Here is a 21247-nt window from a genome sequence, read left to right as displayed (position 1 = left end):
ACATTTTACAATGCTGTGATCTATTTACACTTATTACATACCAAGATGAAAAACGTTGATGGTGGAATGTCATTGCACTCAAGTTTGGTTTTGAACATGATGACTAACCTGCATTCTTTTTTGCTTAAAATAGGGAAAACTCCATGATCCAGACGGAATGGGAATTATTCCAAGGATAGTGCAAGATATTTTTAATTATATTTATTCTATGGATGAAAACTTGGAATTCCATATTAAGGTATGTATTTATCCATGATTTCAATATCAGCATTGCAAAATCACAATTGCTGGTAAAGCAGGAAATACTTGCCTGCTAAGCAGTCAGTAGGAAATGCATCAAGCTACTCAATAGTCTGAGGAGTGTTTTGGTTGATTAGAAATACTTTTGATAGTTATCAGTTGATTTCTGCCATTGTCCAACAGCAGTTGACATGGTGGTATTGGCCTTCACTTTTTTCTACCTGTTCTTTTTATCCCCTATTAGACAGCTCTCTTGCCTCTGGCTTTTGTATCCTATATAGTACTTAGTCATAATTACATCGCATATTCAAGACTCCGCTGTATTTTCTTCTTGTTTTCTCTTATAGTTCTTGATGTCATACCTTTAGCCATTTCTTTTATACTTATCAAAGGGAAAGCACAAGAGAAAATATTGGCAAGAAAATAATGGGGTTGTCACACTCGCAACTTAATCTGTAAAGTTAAAGAAATATATAGTTTCTATTTTACATGGATCTAGCATTAGTACAGTGAAAAACATGTTGCAAATCTAAACTGATCACTTTTCAACTGTTAACTGCTGAGGTGGAGTTGTGCCCAGCTGGTCTTTGCAGCTGGAAAAAAATGTTGTACACATTTTAATGTATTTCAGAGATGATTGCATCTTTGTCGTGAAAATATTTTTTACATTTATGCATATTCATGCTTGCACTGTTCTCTAAGAACATGCGTTTCAAAAGGACTTGAACATCCTAATAATATAGAAAGATAATATATATGGAGCTGATCTGCTAAGCTCTTACATTATGGAAAGAGGTGCTTAAGAGACCTTACTGTATGAGATCTAGAGTAAACCTGAAACAAAAAATGTGTTTTAAAACATTACTGGGGAACGCAGAATAAAAATGGTGTACCACGTATGGTTGTGCCGCCTCTTTCCTGACCTTGTTGGATTGAATCATTGATTCATATGGCTGCCTGCCGCCATGGCTGGCACCGGCGCATTTGGCAGGCAAACGGCGTTTCTGGCAGCAACCTGGTGTGGAGATATAGACATTGAAACAGGCCGTCCCAGCTGCTCCTGAGGTGGATATTTTTCTTGAAATCAAAGTGGTGAAAGATTCGATGGACACGCGGTGTGTAGGTTGCAGTGTTCCCCGGTGGGTGGCATAATCACGTGGATCTGAGGGCTCAGTGAGTTTGTTTTATCACCCGGGTTACGTACCTCTCCCCCACGGTCCAAAACCAAATTCCCACCTGAATGAATTTGAATTACCGAGAGCTGCGTCACTCAGTAACAGTTGATACTTGGGACACGGAAATATGAACAATTGGGAAAGTGAACGACAAGCTGTAGCACACTCACTTTTTGATGAGAATACGGATGTACATGATCCCTCCATAGTAACCGGCTTAACGAGTGGCTCAGCTGAACCCACATTGAAGCAAAGTTTGAATAACTTGGAGGTATTGGCCAAACAGGAGCTGAATAAATGGTGGGAAGTTGCCTCCCTCACTAACTATGTGGAAGTGGGATGGGTCCCTCGTGCCCTACGAATAGCTATAATTCCCACATACGAGAATCCCAGTCCGGAACTATTGGAGTAGTGGGCTAATTTCATGGCTAAAACTTGCTAAGGAATTCTCATAGTATTGTCATGGCCCAACAGAGGGGGCGCCGTAGAGCAGGCACGGTATGCGCATGAATCGGAAGGGCTTTGGAACTACAGTCCCCAAGATGCAATGGGGTAGATCTGCCATCCCTATAAAAGCCCCTCCCCCACGAAATCAGGTGCTTGTCACTCAAGTACCTGATACCTGAAGAGAAGCTACGTATTTCCCAGCTCCCAGGCGGAGATACCCGTTTAAAACCCTACCAGTCGAAGAAACCTGTGACGATCTTCGGCGCAGAAGCACCGCGACGCTCGCAGCGTTCACCAGCCGTTACGGGCTGGAAACCAGTTCAAGGAGTCCTTGCGGAACCAACCTTCACAACGCCTCCTTGCCTGCAGGAAACGCCTCGGTCTCTTTGCGCGGACGAAGAGCGCTCCACCAACCCTGCATTCCCCCTTCCTGACGAGCCTACCCACCGCGTTGCACTTCCACCGCAACCGCGGGAATTCCAGGCTCCAGGGAGGACTACAAGACCCAGGTGTTCCTGACTTCAGCCGCTCCTTTTCGACCCGGCTCCCTGTGTCCGGTCACCCTTACCGCTGTTGGAATACTGTCACCGTGAGTCAAAAATACATTGCGCTTATGATAGCGCTGGATACCCGTGAAACCCGACCCACGTATCTCTTGGTGCGCTTATGATAGCGCTGGATCTCAGCTTGAATCAGACGTCATAGAAGCGGCACAGACCTGCATGCAACAGAAGGATAAGTATCCTTTACCTCTATTTTCCGAGACTGTAATAGTCACTTCAAAACATTTGGAGGTATTATTGTTTGGTGAACTCGCCTGTAGCTACGATCTCTGCCTTGTCATTACCTCTAGTAAGTGCCAACCTGCGGAGTGGGAGGGGGTGAGGAAGCGCATGATTGGTTCTGCCTCTGAATGTGTGTTCTACTCTCGTTTCAGGGCTTAGTGGTATACACAGACAAGAGAGAGCACCCTTCCCGTCAAGCGGGCCCGAAGTACAGGCGACAACGCTGTTTTTGTTTCCTTTGTCCCTTTTTTTCCCTTCCCCGGTAGGGGTGCCATTTGTGCCGTAAACGATAAGCTACGCGCAGGTGTCACTTCTTAGGGGAGGAGATTATCTAGCATCGTTCCTGCTGTATCCGGCTTTAAGGTTAGTGGTTCTCGTTACATCCCAGACCACGACAGAGTGACAAGCCCACGGAATTATACAGCCCGAACGATGGACACCAATACCGTACTAACGTCGGTATTAGAAACCCTGACGGCCCTTAGGATGGAAGTAGATGTGTTCCGGGGGGAAGCACTAGAACTGCGTAACGAGATGGGCACTATGCGACGAGAGGTAGCGGGGCTATCTCGCACAGGTCCCAGAGAGCAGAAAGGAGCGCAGTACATTAGACACTGGACCCTGCCCCCTCCAAACACTAGCGGTCCCCAGGCAGGTTCTACCTCGCAGGCAGGAGGGAGTCATGTGGGACCTTCCACCATCCAGGTCATTCAGCCAGCACATTTGCCATTAGCCCCTCCCGAACGGTTCTTTGGGGACCCAAAGAAATTTGGTATTTTCCTGGGGCAGTGTAAGTTGCATTTCATGTGCAAACCTGCGGTATTTCCTGATGACCAGACCAAAACCGCCTTCGTCATGTCATATCTGGGAGGCGACGCGGCCAGTTGGTCCTTCCCCCTCATTGAACGGAACGACCCAGCACTGAGAGACTTTGACTCCTTCTGCGACGAAATGCGCAAGCTGTTCGATCGAAAGGCTCATTCCCTCTCCCTAGACCGTGACTTAATCACCTTGAAACAGGGGAACCAAGACCTGTTAACGTATATCACCTCGTTCAATAGGTTAGTCTCCGAGACGGAGTGGCCCCAAGAGAAGCGCACGTCCTTATATTACCAAGGATTAAGAGGCGAGTTGAAAGACGTCCTCGCACAGGTAGTACATCTCCCGACCTCGTGCGATGAGCTCATCGACCTCACAGTCCAACTGGAACACCGCCTACAAGAAAGGAGAGGGGATAAACCAAGATCAGAAACCCGTTATGCTACACCGCGGCCTCGGCCTATTAGCACGACTCCGTCCCCGAGTATGGACGGCGTAGAACCCATGCAGATTAGCGGGATACGCGGCCCACTGAATCAAGAAGAACGGGAACGACGGAGGAAGTTACGCTTATGCCTTTATTGTGGAAAATCAGGGCATTTTATAAAGGAATGTACGACCCGAACCCGGGCACCTTACAAGGACGTAAAAGGCCCGCAAGCAGCGAACCTCACAGACACCCTGTTGGAGCCGTCGGAAAACTAGAGAGCCCAGACAAGAACCAGATCCCTTGTTTGAGGCCCAAGAAAAAAGAGGTCTGTCCTGCCCTTATTAATACAATCCAGAGTGCGGTGGCCCATATCAACGTATGTGTGGAATTAGCGACTACAGAAGTCGGGGTGGTCACGGTACATGCCTTACTTGATTCCGGAGCTACCGGTAACTTTATGGATCAGACCTATGCTAAGGAAACAGGGTTCCACACAGAAAAGAAGGCTGTACCCGAGATGGTGAAGGCTGTGGATGGCACCGATTTAACATCTGGACCCGTAGAGTATCACACGCAAGACCTCACTATGACCATTGGGGGGAACCACCGTGAAACCATCCACTTTGATTTGATTGATGCCCCACAGTTTACCTTGATATTGGGGATGCCATGGTTAACCCTCCATGATCCTCTCATTCAATGGGCGGCACGAACGATATCCCTGAATTCGGCCTATTGCAAGGAACACTGCGCTCATGTGCGAAAGGAAGAGCTAACGAAGAAAGACAACCCCGCGACGTTCTTGGCCAGTGGTCGATGCTCCAAGAACATAGGCTGTACTTCTCAGTTACCCCCCGAATACCAGCAGTATCAAGACGTGTTCAATGAACAGGAAGCCAACAAACTTCCCCCGCACAGAGCTTATGATTGCGTGATAGATTTAGAGCCAGGGGCCAGTATCCCTTGTAGCCGCGTCTATGCCCTCACAGAAGCAGAAACTACATATCTACAGCAATATCTCAGCACATTACTGGCCAACGGATTCATTCGACATTCTTTCTCTCCGGCTTCATCTCCGTTATTCTTCATACCAAAGCGTGAAGGAGGATTGCGGGCATGTATAGACTATAGAGCCCTAAACAGAATCACCAAGAAGAACCGGTATCCTCTTCCTCTCATCCCGGTAATGCTGGATCAATTGAAGGGAGCCAGTTACTTCACGAAATTGGATCTCCGGGGAGCATACCATCTGGTCCGAGTGCGGCAGGGGGATGAGTGGAAGACGGCCTTTAGAACGAAGTTTGGCTTGTATGAGTACCAAGTTATGCCCTTCGGACTTTGTAACGCCCCTGCCGCCTTCCAGTACTTCATGGACGAGGTACTGAGGGGCCTACTAGACGTCTCACGCATCGTATACATCGATGACATTTTAATTTACTCCTCGTCGTTAGAGAAGCACACAATTCATGTCGCTGCAGTATTGGAGAGGCTCCAGAGATATTCTCTTTATGCAAAACTGGAGAAATGCTTCTTTCACACGCGCGAGGTTGAGTTCTTGGGGTATGTCATCGGTCCCCATGGGGTGTGCATGGATACTAAGAAAACGCAAGCCATCCAGGAGTGGAAGTCGCCTTCTAGTGTCAAATCCCTCCAGAGCTTCCTGGGGTTTGCGAACTTCTATAGAAGGTTTATACAACACTTCTCCAACCGCATCCAACCCATGACATTTCTGCTGAAGAAGCGAGCCACCTTCAAATGGACAGCGGAAGCAGAGGAAGCCTTCCAAGACCTGAAGAGGTGTTTCTCCGGAGCTCCGATATTAAGACATCCTGACGCCTCCTTGCCCTTCGTGTTGGAAACGGACGCTTCCTATTACGCTTTAGGAGGCATCCTCTCTCAACGCCACCCGGACACCGGTCAGCTCCACCCTGTTGCCTTCTTTTCGAAGAAACTGACGAGTTGTGAAATAAATTACAGCACCTCTGACAAAGAGCTATTGGCCATCAAGCGTGCCTGCGAAGAGTGGAGACACCATCTGTTAGGGGCAAGACACACCGTCGAAATCTATACAGACCATAGAAACCTCCTGTTCTTAAAGAGTGCCCGGGCCCTAACACCTCGACAACTCAGATGGTCCCTGTTCTTTGCAGATTTCGATTTTGTCATTAAATATCGACCGGGACCACAAAATGGGAAGGCAGATGCCTTGTCAAGGCCAGTGTACGAAGATTCTTCCGTGTCAGAGAAGGAAGAAGAACCTCCTAGGATTCTGCAGAAGGCCATCTTCCCTTCTCAAACAACGGCCTCATTATCCACCCAACTCTTTCTTGACGAAGTCAAAAGACACGTGAAGACTATGGACGTGACAACCTGGGTCCAAGAAGGGCCTCCTCGGAAAACACACCACGAAGGGCTATTGTTTTACGACAATAAGTTGTATGTTCCCAGCAAGCCGTTGCAAGACCAAGCCTTACACTGGGTTCACGATACGACACTAGCTGGTCATGGCGGAAGACAAAACACCGAACAAGCGATGTTACGCTATTTCTGGTGGGACACCGTGCGACAAGACACCGCCAACTATGTGGCAGACTGCGCCATCTGCACTCAGGCTAAGGCCTCCCACCAAAAACCTAGTGGTCTCCTTAGGCCTATTCCCACGCCGCCGGCTCCCTGGCATACCATCGCCATGGATTTTATAGTGGAAATGCCGCCTAGCTGCAAGAACAACACGATTCTGGTACTCATAGACCATCTAACCAAGATGGGGCATTTCATTGCACTCCCCAAGTTACCCACGGCCGCGGAAGTCGCCTCGATTTTCCTACAACAGGTGGTTAGGTTGCATGGAGTACCAGCCGTTATCATCACCGACAGAGGGACCCAATTCACGTCTAGATTTTGGAAAGAACTGTGCAAAATAATGAAGGTGGATGCTCGACTCTCGTCCAGCTATCATCCCCAAACTGATGGGAAGACAGAAAGACTCAATCAGACCTTAGAGCAATACCTCAGATGTTTCACCCTGATGCATGCTGAAGAATGGAGTACACTGTTGTGGACGGCGGAGTTCGCATATAACAACGCCACCCATTCTTCCTTGGGATGCTCTCCGTTCTTCTGTCTTTTAGGGTTCCATCCCAACATGCTACCTTTCGAAACATTGAAAATTTATCAGGGATAAAAGAGATTATGCAGAGGATATGATTTTGACGTATGCCAAGCGATTTGACTGGGCACAACGTGATCGTCAATCTCTGCAGGCGTCCAAGCAGGACTTGGTACCCACCGGCTCCAGTTCTGACGCAAGTTCTGACTCAGAGAGGCAAATTACACCTGCCCCTTTAGGGGTGCGTCCCCTCACCTTTCTGCACGAATTTCAAATATTAAAGAAGCAGAAGGTACTAGCATCACAGGGGGCGACAACCAACGAAGAAGGCGGAGGAAGAGGTCACAACAGACCAAGAAGAAAGGTCGCAAACAAAAAGAAATATCCAAATTAACCAGAAGAGGGGGCAGAGTCAAATATTGGTCACAAAAGGAATCCATTCCATTCCAAAAAGCTTTATTCTACTAATTAGGTCATAAAAGCACAAAACATTATATATAATACAAATCCACACGACTTCTGCAAGTAGTTCATGGGAAAATCATTGCAGAATCAATACACACGCTCTAGAATGGATGTATATAGATATCCTAAAAACAATATATACAATTTAAAAAAGATATATCAAAAGTTGGTAAACTAAAAAACTTCATATAATTACTTTTATGTACAAACTATCTTATTTAAAAAGCTATTGATTACACAAACGTACATCACAGCGAAGCATATATAATTAGTGGGCTGCTATCTCTTTAAGGGACCTTGCTCTAATTGCCCACACCCACCCCAGGAATTTTGCCATGGCTACAACTATCACTTCGGTTGTGTCACTTCTGAGAATTCTTTCTGCCTCCTGTGACCTTCTTGTTCCCAAAAGCTTACATATTGGAGACAACCAGGTGCGCCACGGAACTTTATAACCATTACGTTCAAACAATACATGGGTCAAAGATTTGTTACCGTTCTGGCACACCGGACACAAATCAATGCAAAATGTGGACCATTTGCTGGTTAAAGCTTTTAAAGGCAGTGTACCAACCCTTAACTGGAAATATAATTTCCGCTCAAAGGGCTTTGCAATAATATCCCAATATTGTTCTAGCTTGGGTAAAGATTTGCAGCACAGGAAATGCCCTGTAAGGGAAGATGACTCACAACTCCTCATTAAGTCCGTCTGAGCCATTTCCCAGTATTTAACCTTCAGGATCTGCTTTGAAGGAAAAATAGAATTTTTGGGGTCATCCCATAGCGAGCTCATACCCATATTTAATAATGTGGCTCTTAGCTGTCTTAGCCATCTTATTTTATTAATGTGTCTATCCTTATTACATCTAGTAATCCAGCCGCATACTCTGCAAGCTCAGGGGTAGACCATAGTCTCCGCCAGTACCACAAAGGGGGTAATTTTGCAGTTTCTGCGATTGGCTTCCTCCCAAGGTCAATCAATAGTGGACGTGTCGGAGTACTCTGTGGCAATCTAGCGATATTTCTGAGGAACGTATTTTCCGAAATAGTCAATTTGGCTAAGTTCTCATCTCCCCAGAGTTCTGCACCATATAAGGCAGAGCTAATTACCTTCATGTTATATATCTCCATGATGGGGCTGATTATCTTGGTAAAAGAAGTATTGTATTCTTTCTGCAATACCCCAGCCAATTGTCGATGTTTTTGTGATGCTAGATCGACTTGGTGTGACCATTTTAGCCCCTCCTGAATGTTGACCCCTAGGTATGTCAACTCCTTAACCTGGTCAAGCGTGTTGTTGTTCAGCCTAAGGCCCCCCTTAAAAGCCCTGTGTGTATTAAAGGCCATCAGTTTTGTTTTTGACACATTGACCTCCAATCTCCGTCGAGCACAAAACTCTTCTAAGATTGAAAGGGCTTTCTGAAGCCCACTCGGTGTTTTAGAAAGAATCAAAGTGTCGTCCGCAAACATTAGTATGGGGACTATTTGGCCTGCCAATGACGGTGCGTCAGTGTTATTTAATTACATGCAGTTCACTATCCCGTTTATATACAACGAAAATAGGGTCGGGCTAGGACACATCCCTGGCGAACTCATTTCTCCATTGGGAAAAATTCTGTAATTTTGCCCGGTTTGCCCCATCGAATCCTAGCCTTATTATTCTCATGCATTCTGATGATAAGTGTCAACAGGTCAAGTTGTATCCCCATGTCTTGTAGTGTCTGCCAAAGTTTTCCACGTGGTACAAGGTCAAATGCTGACCTAAGGTCAACAAAAAAGGCATATAAGCTGCCCTTACCCAGGTTTACTATTTTCCAATGTAAAAGAGTAAACCTGAATACTTGATCTATTGTGCTTGTGAAAGCACGAAATCCTGCTTGGAGGGGCGATAAAATACCAAATTCATCGATCCATTCTTGCACTCTATTGAGCACCATCCTGCCCATTACCTTTTGAAGCGAGTCAATAAGGCTAATGGGCCTGTAGTTCCCTGGGCACGCTTTATCACGGAATGAATCTAACACAGACAGCATGGATATGGACAGATCTATTATCAACCTATCCAACAGTGTCCTATCATCGGATGAAGAATCAATGTTGAAATTGGGCCTGACCTTCTGTCCAGTAACAGATTGGAACTACGTTGATACTCGGATAGAGCTCTTTCTATTTGTACGGAAACTTAAACTTCTGAAAATACATGCTACATTAAGGCACAATGACCAAAGACGCAATATGAATGCTACATCCATGCAACAAACATTACATTTTGCAGTGGAAGAAGTGGAAGCCATCCTATCAAGAAATGAATTGGAAACCAATAGTAATACTCTCAGCTCTGACAATGCTGGTACGGCCTTAAGAAATCTGAGTTTTATCACCGACATCCCTTCCAAAAGTGGCTTGAAAATTAAATCTACCTTCAATCTGAATGTAGTCTTTGACAACGTTAAAGCTTTTCATCAAGCTATGATATTTGAGCTAACCAAGTTAAGGGAGGACAAATCCTACAGAGTACGGGATAACGTCGCACAGAGATGTGATAAAGAATCTAATGGATGACCCAACGATAATCATCAAGCCCTCGGACAAAGGGGGGAATATCGTTGTATGGGATATCGAAGGCTACAGAGAAGAAGCAAATAGTCAACTAAGGGATGTAAAATGTTATGAGACCATCAGTTGGGAGACTTATGAGAATACGGCGCAAACCTATTCTGAAAAATTGATTGGGTGGTGGGAAAGTGGTTTATTGGATGATGACGAATATAGGTTTTTGAAGAATGAAAATCCTAAAATACCTTGCATTTATTTCTTACCCAAAGTGCATAAGCATCCCACTAGACCACCAGGGAGGCACATTGTTTCATCGAATGGGGGTCTACCAGAAAGTACATCTATCTTTTTGCATTTTTTCCTGGCACCCTATGTGAAAGATCTAAGATTATATTGCAGAGATAGTACTGATTTTTCAAAACACATTCATGATATACAATGGGAACAAGGTTTTCTGATGATATCCTTGGATGTGTGTTCACTTTACACCTGTATAGACCAGCAGAAGGGTGTAGAGGCCTGCATGTATTATCTTAGAAGGCAGTGTTTGGATAGGTTGAATCACGCTATGATGCTCAAAGAAATGATGCTTTTCTGTCTCCAAGAAAACATTTTTCTGTTTGAAAGGGAACTGGTCAGACAAAAATCAGGTACTGCGATGGGCACCTGCTTCGCCCCCAGCCTGGCAAATTTATTTCTAGGCTGGTGAGAGGAGCAGGTGGTGTGGAGTGATGAAAATGAGCTATACACTGAACATGTACCGCTGTGGCTTCGATACATAGACGATCTCTTCATCATATGGGATGGTGGAAGAGATCGAGCTGTGGAATTCATTAATACACTTTCCAGGAACAACTTGAATCTAAGTTTCACGCATACTATCAGTGATGTTGAATGTGAATTTCTGGATACCAAAGTTAGAGTGGTCAACAACAAATTGGTCACCTCGCTGTTCCGTAAAAGCACAGCAGGGAACACTACTGTGCATGCCCGAAGTCAACACCCTACTCCCCTGCTTAACAGTAGCCCCTATGGGGAATTTCTGCGGGCTCGCAGAAATTGCAGCACCGACGAGACCTGCGAAAATGAATATCAAAATATGAGACTACGTTTCAAGCAACGTGGGCACTCTGGAAAAAATTCTAAAACATGCAAGCAATAAACTATCCAATATCTCACAAACTGATATCCTTTTTGCCCCCAAAAAAGAGAAAAACAACAGCAATAAAAAAGAAAGCCCTAGGATGATAACAACTTACAACGCTAGAGCTGGTAAACTTAAAAATCTGATGAGGAAACATTAGCCCCTCGTTAGATCAGACCCTGTGATAGGCAAATCAGTGAGTAATTTTCCTGTTGTCACATACAGAAGACCTACATCACTTAAAGACAGACTAGTTCACAGTTATCAAAACCCTGCACCCGTAACAACATGGCTGTCAACATCTAATGGGTTTCACAAGTGTAGTGCTTGTAAAGCGTGTAAGAATGTCTCCAGTTGTAAAACATTTAAATTACACAATGGCAAGGACAAGACCATAAACAAGTTAATCACCTGTACCACAGAATACGTGGTCTATCTGTTGGAGTGCCCCTGTGGGCTTCGCTACACAGGGAGCACCAAACTAGCCTTAAAAAAACGAATTTTGGAGCACCAACGTGCAATTTCGAATTCGGATTTTATCTACCCGGTGGTGCAAGGCATTTTTATAATGCACACAACAGCAACAGGAATTTGCTGAGCTTCTGTGGTATTGATTGGGTCCTCAAGCACATTCGTGGAAGCAACCGGGGAGAAGGAGTTACGCTTTCTGGAGTCCCAATATATTATAGACCTCAATACGAGAACTCCTTGTGGCCTCAACAGGGAAAAAGAATTAAGCACCCATATTGATGTTTAATTATCTTATCACTCTAAATCTTTAACTTTCTATGTCCCAAGAGAATATAGACCGGGACTACTGTCCTTTTAAAAGAGTTGGTAGCCATTACCTTGGTTGATTATCAACTGTGGGTGTTGACACATTGCAGGGTTAGACTGAACCTTGGGTTTTTAACTTTAGGGGGCACTTAATTCAGTGGGACCCCTGGATTCAAAATAGTTCATCGGATTACTAATCACCCTGATGTCATATAAGAAGACAGATTATCAAATTAGATGTCCAGGATATATTTATATACCTGGGCATACATTACACTACCAATATTCTCAAGGTCAGTGTAATTGAAATTCATAAAAAGGGTTATGGAGTAGCCCGAATTTTGACCACGATTTTCTATCCGGCTGTGGGTCTGTTTGCAATCACTTAAAAAACAAAAATTAAAAAACTAAAATTGTATTTTGTTTGTTATCACTAGTCGCACATTCACCCGTAGTAATTATCAAACATCTTTGTAAATACACACTGCACATTCATTTCTGGTCACAAAACTATGTTCCACTATTTGACATGGAGGCTACACCAAAAGAATGAGTAAAGTGCGTTCAGAATAGGGCGCTATCACCATTAAATTGGTGATCTGGAGATGTTTAAATAATATATATGTCTCAATGTCACATTTGTGCGGTTATGAAATGACTTCATTTTCACTGAGGTTGAAATAATCACAATTGTGGCTGATTGTTTATCGCTATGTGATGATTTCAGGCACGCGTACTCAAGCGATTGGCAGTGATAAATGTCGAAAAAGCCTAACAATTATTTACTTTTATATATATTCTTGGTACGTGTCCTAAACCCGAATTACATTGATTTGATTGTTTAAATATATACCGCATTCGTACACATCTCGATAAAAGCATAGTTGGCAGCATCTGTTTTCTATTTCTATGGAATGCTTTGAAGCTCTGTCATGGTAACCGTTATATGTCTTTTAATTCTGTTAGTTAGCAAAGTACATACAAATGAATTTTGCTTTTTAGCAATGTGTAAATTATGAATTCTTTATACACAATTGCGTGATCTGTGTTTCATTGGTTATTTTGTTTGTCTATTATGACGAGGTAATTTATTTATTTATTTAGTATTTTATAGAGCGCGAACTTGACTCGTAAGGGTATCGGAGCGCTTTACATGATATACAGAGGTGAACAAACCATGTCTAAAGTGCAGAAATATACAAAACTAAACAAAAGGTTGGTGAGGGGCAGGGGTGTTGAGAACATAGGGGAAAAAGGGGGATACAAATGTATGATTGCAATCATAGTTAAAGTCAGTAGAAACAAAGGCCCCACATATTGTCTGCGGGGAGAGTTGGTGATCTGGGGAAAAAGCACTAGTCTTACATTCATCACGCACAGTGTGGTGGGTGAGGGCAGGCATTAGACAAGGAATTTACCCATGAGGAAGGTTTTGGCCTCCTTCTTGAAACGTGCTAGAGAAGGGATTCTTCTGATGGCGGGTGGGAAAGAGTTGCAAATTCTTGATGCTGCCCCTGTGAACGCCCTATTGTAGGTTTTTTTTTTTCTGATAAAAGGCGGGTTGGAGTAAGAGGTTTCTAGCGGACCGGGAGTTCCTGCTTCCTCCAGATACCACTAGTTTCTTTGCCAGATAAGCAGGGGAGTTTGAGTATAGAGCCTTGTGTATAATGCATGCCAGTTTCAACTGAATTTTGGCCTCTAGAGGGAGCCAGTTCGGCGCTTCCATATGTGGAGAGATGTGGTCGAATTTCCTGGTGCAGGTGAGTAGTCTGGCGGCCGCGTTGAGGCAAGCTTTTAATGGTGCTAGGGAGATCTTGGGTAGACCAGTAAGGGTGGAACATCCATATTCCAGTCTAGAGATGACTAGTGCTTGAACTGCCATTTTTGTTATGTTTAAAATGGCGACCGACAGAGATGCAAAACAACTTGACAAAGGCCGTCCTCGGCTGAAACGCGTTGTTGTGACTGAATAAATTACCTGATTGACCGATGGTTGTGCCGCCTCTTTCCTGACCTTGGTTTGAATCATTGATATATATATTTTCACACTTCCTCTTTCCCATTCACTTTCTCTCCCTCCCTCCAACTCGACTGGGCGCAACCTTTCTGAAACATTCACAATGAAACCATTTGATGGAGTGACCATCTCCTCTTTCACTTATGATGTGCCAGCTTAACCTACTAGAACAGAGGCACCATCCTCCTCCATAGACAGGCAGTGGATCTGACTTAGTATTTAAGAACTCAATTCTCACCTGTTAGCTGTTTCAAATCCTGAATAAATACTCACTGTCAAGCGGCAGTACCAACGCATTAACAAATTATTCAACAAAACCGTTCAACTCAGAACTAACGTACACTCAAACCAGTGCAGAAGAGACCATGAGTCAATGACAAAATTAAAAAGCAGAAAAACAGAACTGTCTACTTTTCAACGTCACTGGTACAACTTAGTAAGTTCACTGGAAAATAGTTGCCTCCAAAGACTGCACCGGATCTGTAAATTCACCATAAAGAAAATTAAGAGCCCACTTTTTGTAACAGGATTGGAAATACCGAAAGCCCCAGTAAGAAACTCCATAAATTACTTTGCATTCATTAGTTCTGCATGCTCCTTAGTGACAATTCTCAGTCACTCGTATTATATAACCTAATCCTTAGTCACAGGACTTATGTAACTAATGGTAAAACACTTTAAATGGATATTTCTGCCTGCAAATTTCTCACCTTAGAATATCCCAGGCATAAGTCTGGATCCTAAAATTTCTGACATGGCTCCCTGGCTCTGACCGAGGAACAAGGTTATTATGGTGACATGAATGGAGCTATGTGGTGCCCTCCCTGGCGTCTGTTCTGTTTCTTTCACACATTTCAGCCCAAGTCCAGAGCTTTTACCTTCCACTCTGAGGTGAAGAAAATGTTGCTTTACATATTTTTCTTTGGGGCAGAGCTAGGAACTTGTCCCCACCAATAAAGTCAAGGGCTTAAGCCCTGCCATGTATGTGATGGCCAAATATGTACCACAGACCTACACAATGAGTATTCATGATTTCTCTGCTCAAAATAAGACTTGACCTCGTGTGACCTGCTTTTGCATGACCCCAAGGGTATCAAAGAGGGGGAGGCCAAGCTTTTCATTACTTGCGTCGAAGATGAAAGTAGGGGTTGTAGACTGTCAAAGTCAAGATCCAGGACAAAATACTGGTGACAGTCTCAATCCTCCTCTTCTTCCAAGTCTTCTAGGGAAAAGTGGAGGTGCCATTAAAAAAAGAAGCATTCCTCTCTGCCCAGAAAGTTGTAATCTAAGGGTATGTCACCTCCTCTGACTTTGCTTCCGGTATCTTTTCCCGAGCTGAAAGTAGTTGCATTGGCCCTCAGGCTTCTTGGGGCCACCAGACACAGAGTTGACAAGCCTCCTCCAGTACCAAGGTCAGTACCAACATACTCAGAGTTCCAGGTACCAATTCGGCTTCTATCGCCAGCCTATGTTCGACCTGTCCCCTCTTGTACGTTTTAATGTGGTTAATATTGAAGCAGTTAAAGACCCATGTCCGGTAGTCCTAGTTTTTATGCCATGAGATGCTCCCTCAGGGCAGCACTTTCTGCAATTCAGAATTGCTGCTTTTTAGCCGTTTCTAAATGTACTTGGGAATGTATATTTTACCCAAAATAGTCCAGGACTGGAGTTAGAATAGTAAATAAGCCTCCTAAAATATTTTGGGGGAAGTGTCTCCGTCCCCAAATATTCTAGGACTGGAGTTAGAATAGTAAATTTGACCTTTCTATGTCCGCCACACCTACTGCTGCTTTGAGGGTGCAGTTCAGGGCAAGAAACATGAACGCGCATAGTGCCCAGTGTTCAGATGAATAATATGATGCTACACCCCAGCCCCTGCACAATCTGCCTTCTTATCTTTGCATCCTGGGATGCTACCTTTTTGGAACATGGCAGCATGTGCAGTCCCTAATCTACCGAAACACTTTAGTTTCCAGTTAGCAGAACTAGACCGAGATGTCAGGATTCTTCCCATTGCATCATCAAGGCAGGCCTGGGCATGGTGAATTGTATTGCCAAGAATATGAGCTCATTGGTTAGCCTGAGAAGTTATGCCTGGCTGCACTGTACTGGATTTTCAGCAGATGTGTTGAATAATTTGATGGATATGCTGTTTTATGAAGTGCAGATTGTTGATTAAAAAGCAGATCGTGCTTGAACGCTTCATGGAAGGCATAACCACAGCAAGATCTGTGGGGCTTCAATCGATGACAAAGGATGTATGCTCCTTTCGGAGACCCAGAGCCTTTGGCTTAGGCTTTCACCACAGATTGAGCCACTCTCCACTGGCTGTTCAACACCAATAGAACCCCCCTTGGCTGTTAGGACACAGGTAGGGGCCAGGGGAACCTGGCCGTGCCAGCCTTATTCCTCCTTGACGAGAACATGATGCTGATGGGAGGATGGGTGTCCTCTTTTCTATGAGCCTGGTGTACCATTACTGCAGATCAATTGGTCCTACAAGTCTAGAGTAGGGGTACACGCTACCCTTCCAGCGGCAGTCCTCCTTCATTCCCTCCAACACTTTTTTTTCTCCAGCAGATCACCTTTCTGCAACTAAAGGTAGCTGCCTTGCTGCAGAAGAGAGCAGTGGAGTTGGTGTCAGCGAAGGAAGCTGGGTAGGGGTGCTACTCTTGGTACTTCCTGGTTCCCAAGAAGGACAGCGGTCTTAGTTCAATGCTGTAGTATCCTCCCAAGGGCTCCCATGATCTTGGTTTGATCCGTTCCTGTTGCGGGCACTAAGCCCAGCCACACAACTGGCTCAATGTTTTTATTGGCACAAGTGGAGGCCTACCCACACACATGAGGTACCATTTTTATCAGAAGACTTAAGGAAATGCGGAGTGGAAGGAGGTTTGTGGCTCTTCAGATTGCAGAACTTTCCGGCATTGAAATATGAGGCACATGTGTTTTAGTCAAAGTTTGTAAGGGATTCTGGGTGAAGCAACCTGGGGCTGTATTATGGAAAGAGTCCCCGGGGCTTAACAGGCATGTGTGCCCGCTTTGCGTGCTACCGGGGCACTTTGGGATTACAGAAAATGCTTCAGACGCTTGTGTGGCCCTTTCTGTTATACAGATAGCGCTGGTGCACATATAGCACCAGCGCTTTTTTCAGAGGGTGATCCCTCATTTGCTTGGAGGCGTGGCTCCATGCAAATGTAGTAATCCCTTTGCCCCTGCGCTGTATTGTAGACTTGGGCGCAGAGGCAAAGAAGCTTTCAAGAGGCGCAGTGCTCTGGAGGGGGAAAGGGTTGCTGACTGCACAGTGAAACACGAAGCGGCGGCTTCAAAGCTGCTCTGTTTTTCACTTGAATGTGCTGTCCCCAGGATAGCATGACTTTGTGGCTGCCCCGGGGGGCAGCACATTCAGTGTAATAGAGTTTACTTCCCCAGTTTGCGACCGCACCTGTTTTAAGGTGCATTGTGGCAGCAAGATTGGGCTGCGGGGGTAGTGTGGAGTCTAGTCAGAATGACAGATCGATCAGGGCAGACCTTAGATCAGATTCGATCTTTTCAGACTTTCCAAGGAAGAAGGCAGCAAAGTCCTCGCAGTTTGGTTGTGGACTGGAGATGAATGGCGATTAAATGGGAGTGTTATTGGATTGAAGTTTAACCCCTTCAGTGCCCGCCCCTTTCCCCGCCCTGTGCCGGCCGTTGCATTAGCGGGCGGGGTCTATGACGAGCTGGACTCGTCATGGGCACAGTGCAACCGCGGCCCATGACGAGTCCAGCTCGTCATGGGCACTGAAGGGGTTAATCAGATCAAACAGCATTTTTGGGCGATTTCTGGCTTTGTCCAATTGGCTTCTGAAGAAGGTCGCTTTCGCACTTCTGATGTGTTTGTTGTACAGACTCCTTCTCAATCTCAAAAGCTTAAGGAGTTCATTAGACGGAGAGGATCTCCAGGAGCATTCTGCTAGTCTCCGGTTGCGTCTTTCTGAGTATAAGCTATCATTGAACCATGGTTTGGAGTCTTTGTTGGACTTTCTTTTTAGTTGTAGAGGGCAGTGCACCCAGAGCTTTCAATATGGAGTTGTTGTAGTGGTCAGTGAGTTCATAGATGTCGAACATGGACGTAGGAGGAGGCAGGGACAGATTACTACGGGATATGAGTTAATTCACGTTTGCATTTTGCAACAAGGAAGGGTTATATAGTGGTGATCCAACCAGTCACAAGGGACAATTCATTCCAGCTGAATGGAGTTGGGATTGGAGATGATTAGATCAAGGGTTGAGCCCAAGTTGTGCGTTGGGCTTTCAGGTTGAGGTCAGCTAGGAAGTTTTTAAGGCTATTCACAGCCTGATCATTCGGGTCATTCCAGTGTAGATTGAAGTCTCCCAGGAAGATCTGGGGACAATGGTGGCCCAAGTTGGATGAGATGGTTTCCATAATTTGTTCGACCAGAGGAAGGTTGTCTCCTGGCAGATGGTAGAAGATGTTCAGGTTGCATAAGGGTCTGTCTATGCACAGATATTCACAAGATGCGAGAATTGCAGAGGGAGACTTCTTTTGCTGAGAGACTGTTATGGAATATACAGGCGATGCCTCCACCAGTTCTCTTAACTCTATCAAGTTTGATAATGTTGTGGCTAGGAGGGACTAGGATGTCAAGGACAGGTCCTGAGGAGTCATTAAGCCAAGTTTCGGTGAGGATTAGGAGGTCAGTGATGTCCGTGGCATGTTTCACAGCTAATCTACAGTTGAGAAGCATGCATTTCAGGTGTGTTTTGGAGTCAGTGGGAGTTGGCTGTGTGATGTGAATTTGTATAAGGTTAGCAGTGTTTAAGGCATTAGAGTTATGTCTGGGAGCTCTATGCGGGTTTAGTGGAATAGTTTGAGAAGGCCCAGGTATGTCTGTCTTGTCAGATTGAGTGGAGTTGTATGCTAGGAGGAGGGAGACATTGTCTGGTTCAGATAGGTAGTTCTTAGATCTAATGGGTCTGGAGGGGGCGTTGGGGAGTGATACTCCAGTTCCGGAGGGGTGATGCCTGCTTAGGGTCAATCGTCTTCTCAGAGGGGAAGATTTGGTATTTTAGGGTATTGATTGGTCACTTGCATGATCATCTGCGAAGCCTTTTAGACGATAAATCAAAAGCCAGCTCTGAGGTGATGTTTATGAGCTTTTGTATGTCAGTTTTGAGTTTTTGTAGCTCCCAGTTGATTTTCTTGCATCTAGAGGTGGGACAGGGCTGCGGATAATTGGTCGTGGAACTGGAAGGAGATGGGCCGTCCACGAAGATGGAAGTAGTCGTGGAACATGAATGGGGATGCAATGGAGAGGGGCCGTCTCCGAAGGAGGAATTCAGGTGGAGTTGACCAGATGGGACCAGCGGGGGGAGGATGAGTTGGAGTGGTGAAGGAGCTTGGGCGGCAGACAGAGAGAGAGAGAGGCTACATAGATTTATAAAGTTCTGATGGGTTGTCTAGGCAAGATTGGTATATTCTGATTCTTGGAGGAACAAATTCCAATTCAAAACAAGTTGATTTAAACGTGAGCTAGTCCTTTATTCGCACTCACACATAGGAGTGGGTATGAGAAAAAACCAAGGGGTGGCACAGCCAACACGTGTTTCGCCCCCTACATGGCCTTTAGGCCTGGGGCTTCTTCAGGGCTGTTCAATTTGAGGGTAGGTAAAAAACATTTGGGATATGCGAATGCATGTGAGATATTGAGCACAAGAGTTAAAGAGAAAACAGGCCAGTGAGTCAAGATGTGGAAACGTATTGGGAGAAGAAAGCAGAAAGAACAGTATGATAGACATTTAGGAGTAATGGTTAACAGCGGGGAATTAGTAGGGAAAAGGATAGTGCGTTTAAAAGGAAAAAGCCAAAGAAGAAAAGAAGGGAGGGGGTTTGTTTTAATGATTTGGAGAGGTCACGTGAGGGTTAGTATGGATACAGTAGGTATCAAGAATAAGTAAGTTTAAGGTACAATGTGTGACATATTATAGGATACAATACAATATTGAATATAGTTCATGTCCATATTAGAGAAAGGAGAATCGCAGGACGTAATTGGAGGTCATCAAGACCAAAGAAATCAAAAGGTTCCATATGCCACAAGTCATTTGAGTGTATAAACAGAGACATTGTCATATACAGTTGGTATGTCAGTATGGGTCATAGACAGAAATTAAACACGTGGTTTGTATCAATATACAAGGTAAATGTGATGTGATCCACATATGCGTAACGGTATGAATTTTCGACAAGTCATAGAGTATGGAACACGAGAGTGAATAAAAAACAGTGCCAAATAGTATAAGTGACACATTGGTGAAATAACGGCAATAACGAAACGTATATATGACACATTGTGGGCCAACAAAACATTAATGTTTGGTGTGTAGATAAGTAAAAGTTGTATATTTACAGGTTTGTACCGGATCACGGGCATCAAGGTGATGAGTTGATATTGCGTTGGTAAGGTTTGTCACGAGAGAGAGGATTTAAATTAGTCTTTATAATGGAACTGGTCGTAGCGCATGCAAGGCGAGTCTGGTGATATCTCAATGATCGACGAGAAAAGTGAAAAGGCTTAAAGCCAAGTGGTCGTGATTCAGCGATCAGGTAAAATCAGGTGGCGTGGTTGTTGGGCAATAACATGCTCGAGGTGAGTATCTTGGTTGGTTGTACGCGTGATCGTGAATAGAGTAATCAAGGAGGGATTTACAGGGGTCGTAACCATTCGAAAGAGTTCATTAACGTGTACTAGGTATTTCCAAGCGTGAACTGATAAAGCGACTGTCAAAAAGTCGAGGTCGGCAGCACGGCAAATTGTGGTCCCATACGGGATAGACGTATTTAAATTTACGTGGCGCGGTGTTGTGAGGACATATGTAAAAGGTTTAGCGTGCTCTTGATAGATGAGGTTGAGTAAAAACTGATAATACAGTGGTGACAAGACTTGACGTGATTACAGCAAGACGTGATCAGAGAGGCGTTTTCACTGGGCGTGTTTAATTTTAAAGGTATAGCAGAATACGAGTAATGTGGTCGTGCAGATTTATAATTTACAGTGATGGTATACGTGACGAGTGAGGTATTTAAGCGTTAGAGGCAAGGGAGGGCAGAGTGGGGCTTACCGGGTATTACTGGAAATAGAAGTTTCAACGATGTGCTAAAAAAATAGCGTAGGATTCTAAGGGGAGGGGATGAAGTCTTCGAAACCAAAGGGAATGAGATCATATCAAGACTTTCCGAAAGAGGATATGAGAAGTCCACACTAAAAAACACCATGACC

General features: G+C 44.7%; 1 protein-coding gene across 2 annotated transcripts in view; it reads left to right on the top strand.

Moving 5' to 3' along the window:
- Window positions 1–21247, top strand: part of KIF5B (kinesin family member 5B) — a 721610-nt gene that overhangs the window by 169970 nt on the left and 530393 nt on the right. For both annotated transcript variants that reach the window (XM_085631849.1, XM_085631850.1), the window contains exon 4: window positions 134–238. In XM_085631849.1, the coding sequence (XP_085487975.1) occupies window positions 134–238 (105 nt within the window). The remainder of the gene's footprint in view (window positions 1–133; window positions 239–21247) is intronic.

The sequence above is a fragment of the Triturus cristatus genome, chromosome 10 (assembly GCF_964204655.1).
Source record: "Triturus cristatus chromosome 10, aTriCri1.1, whole genome shotgun sequence".
Taxonomy (NCBI): domain Eukaryota; kingdom Metazoa; phylum Chordata; class Amphibia; order Caudata; family Salamandridae; genus Triturus; species Triturus cristatus.
This window is presented reverse-complemented; position numbering and strand designations above follow the sequence as displayed.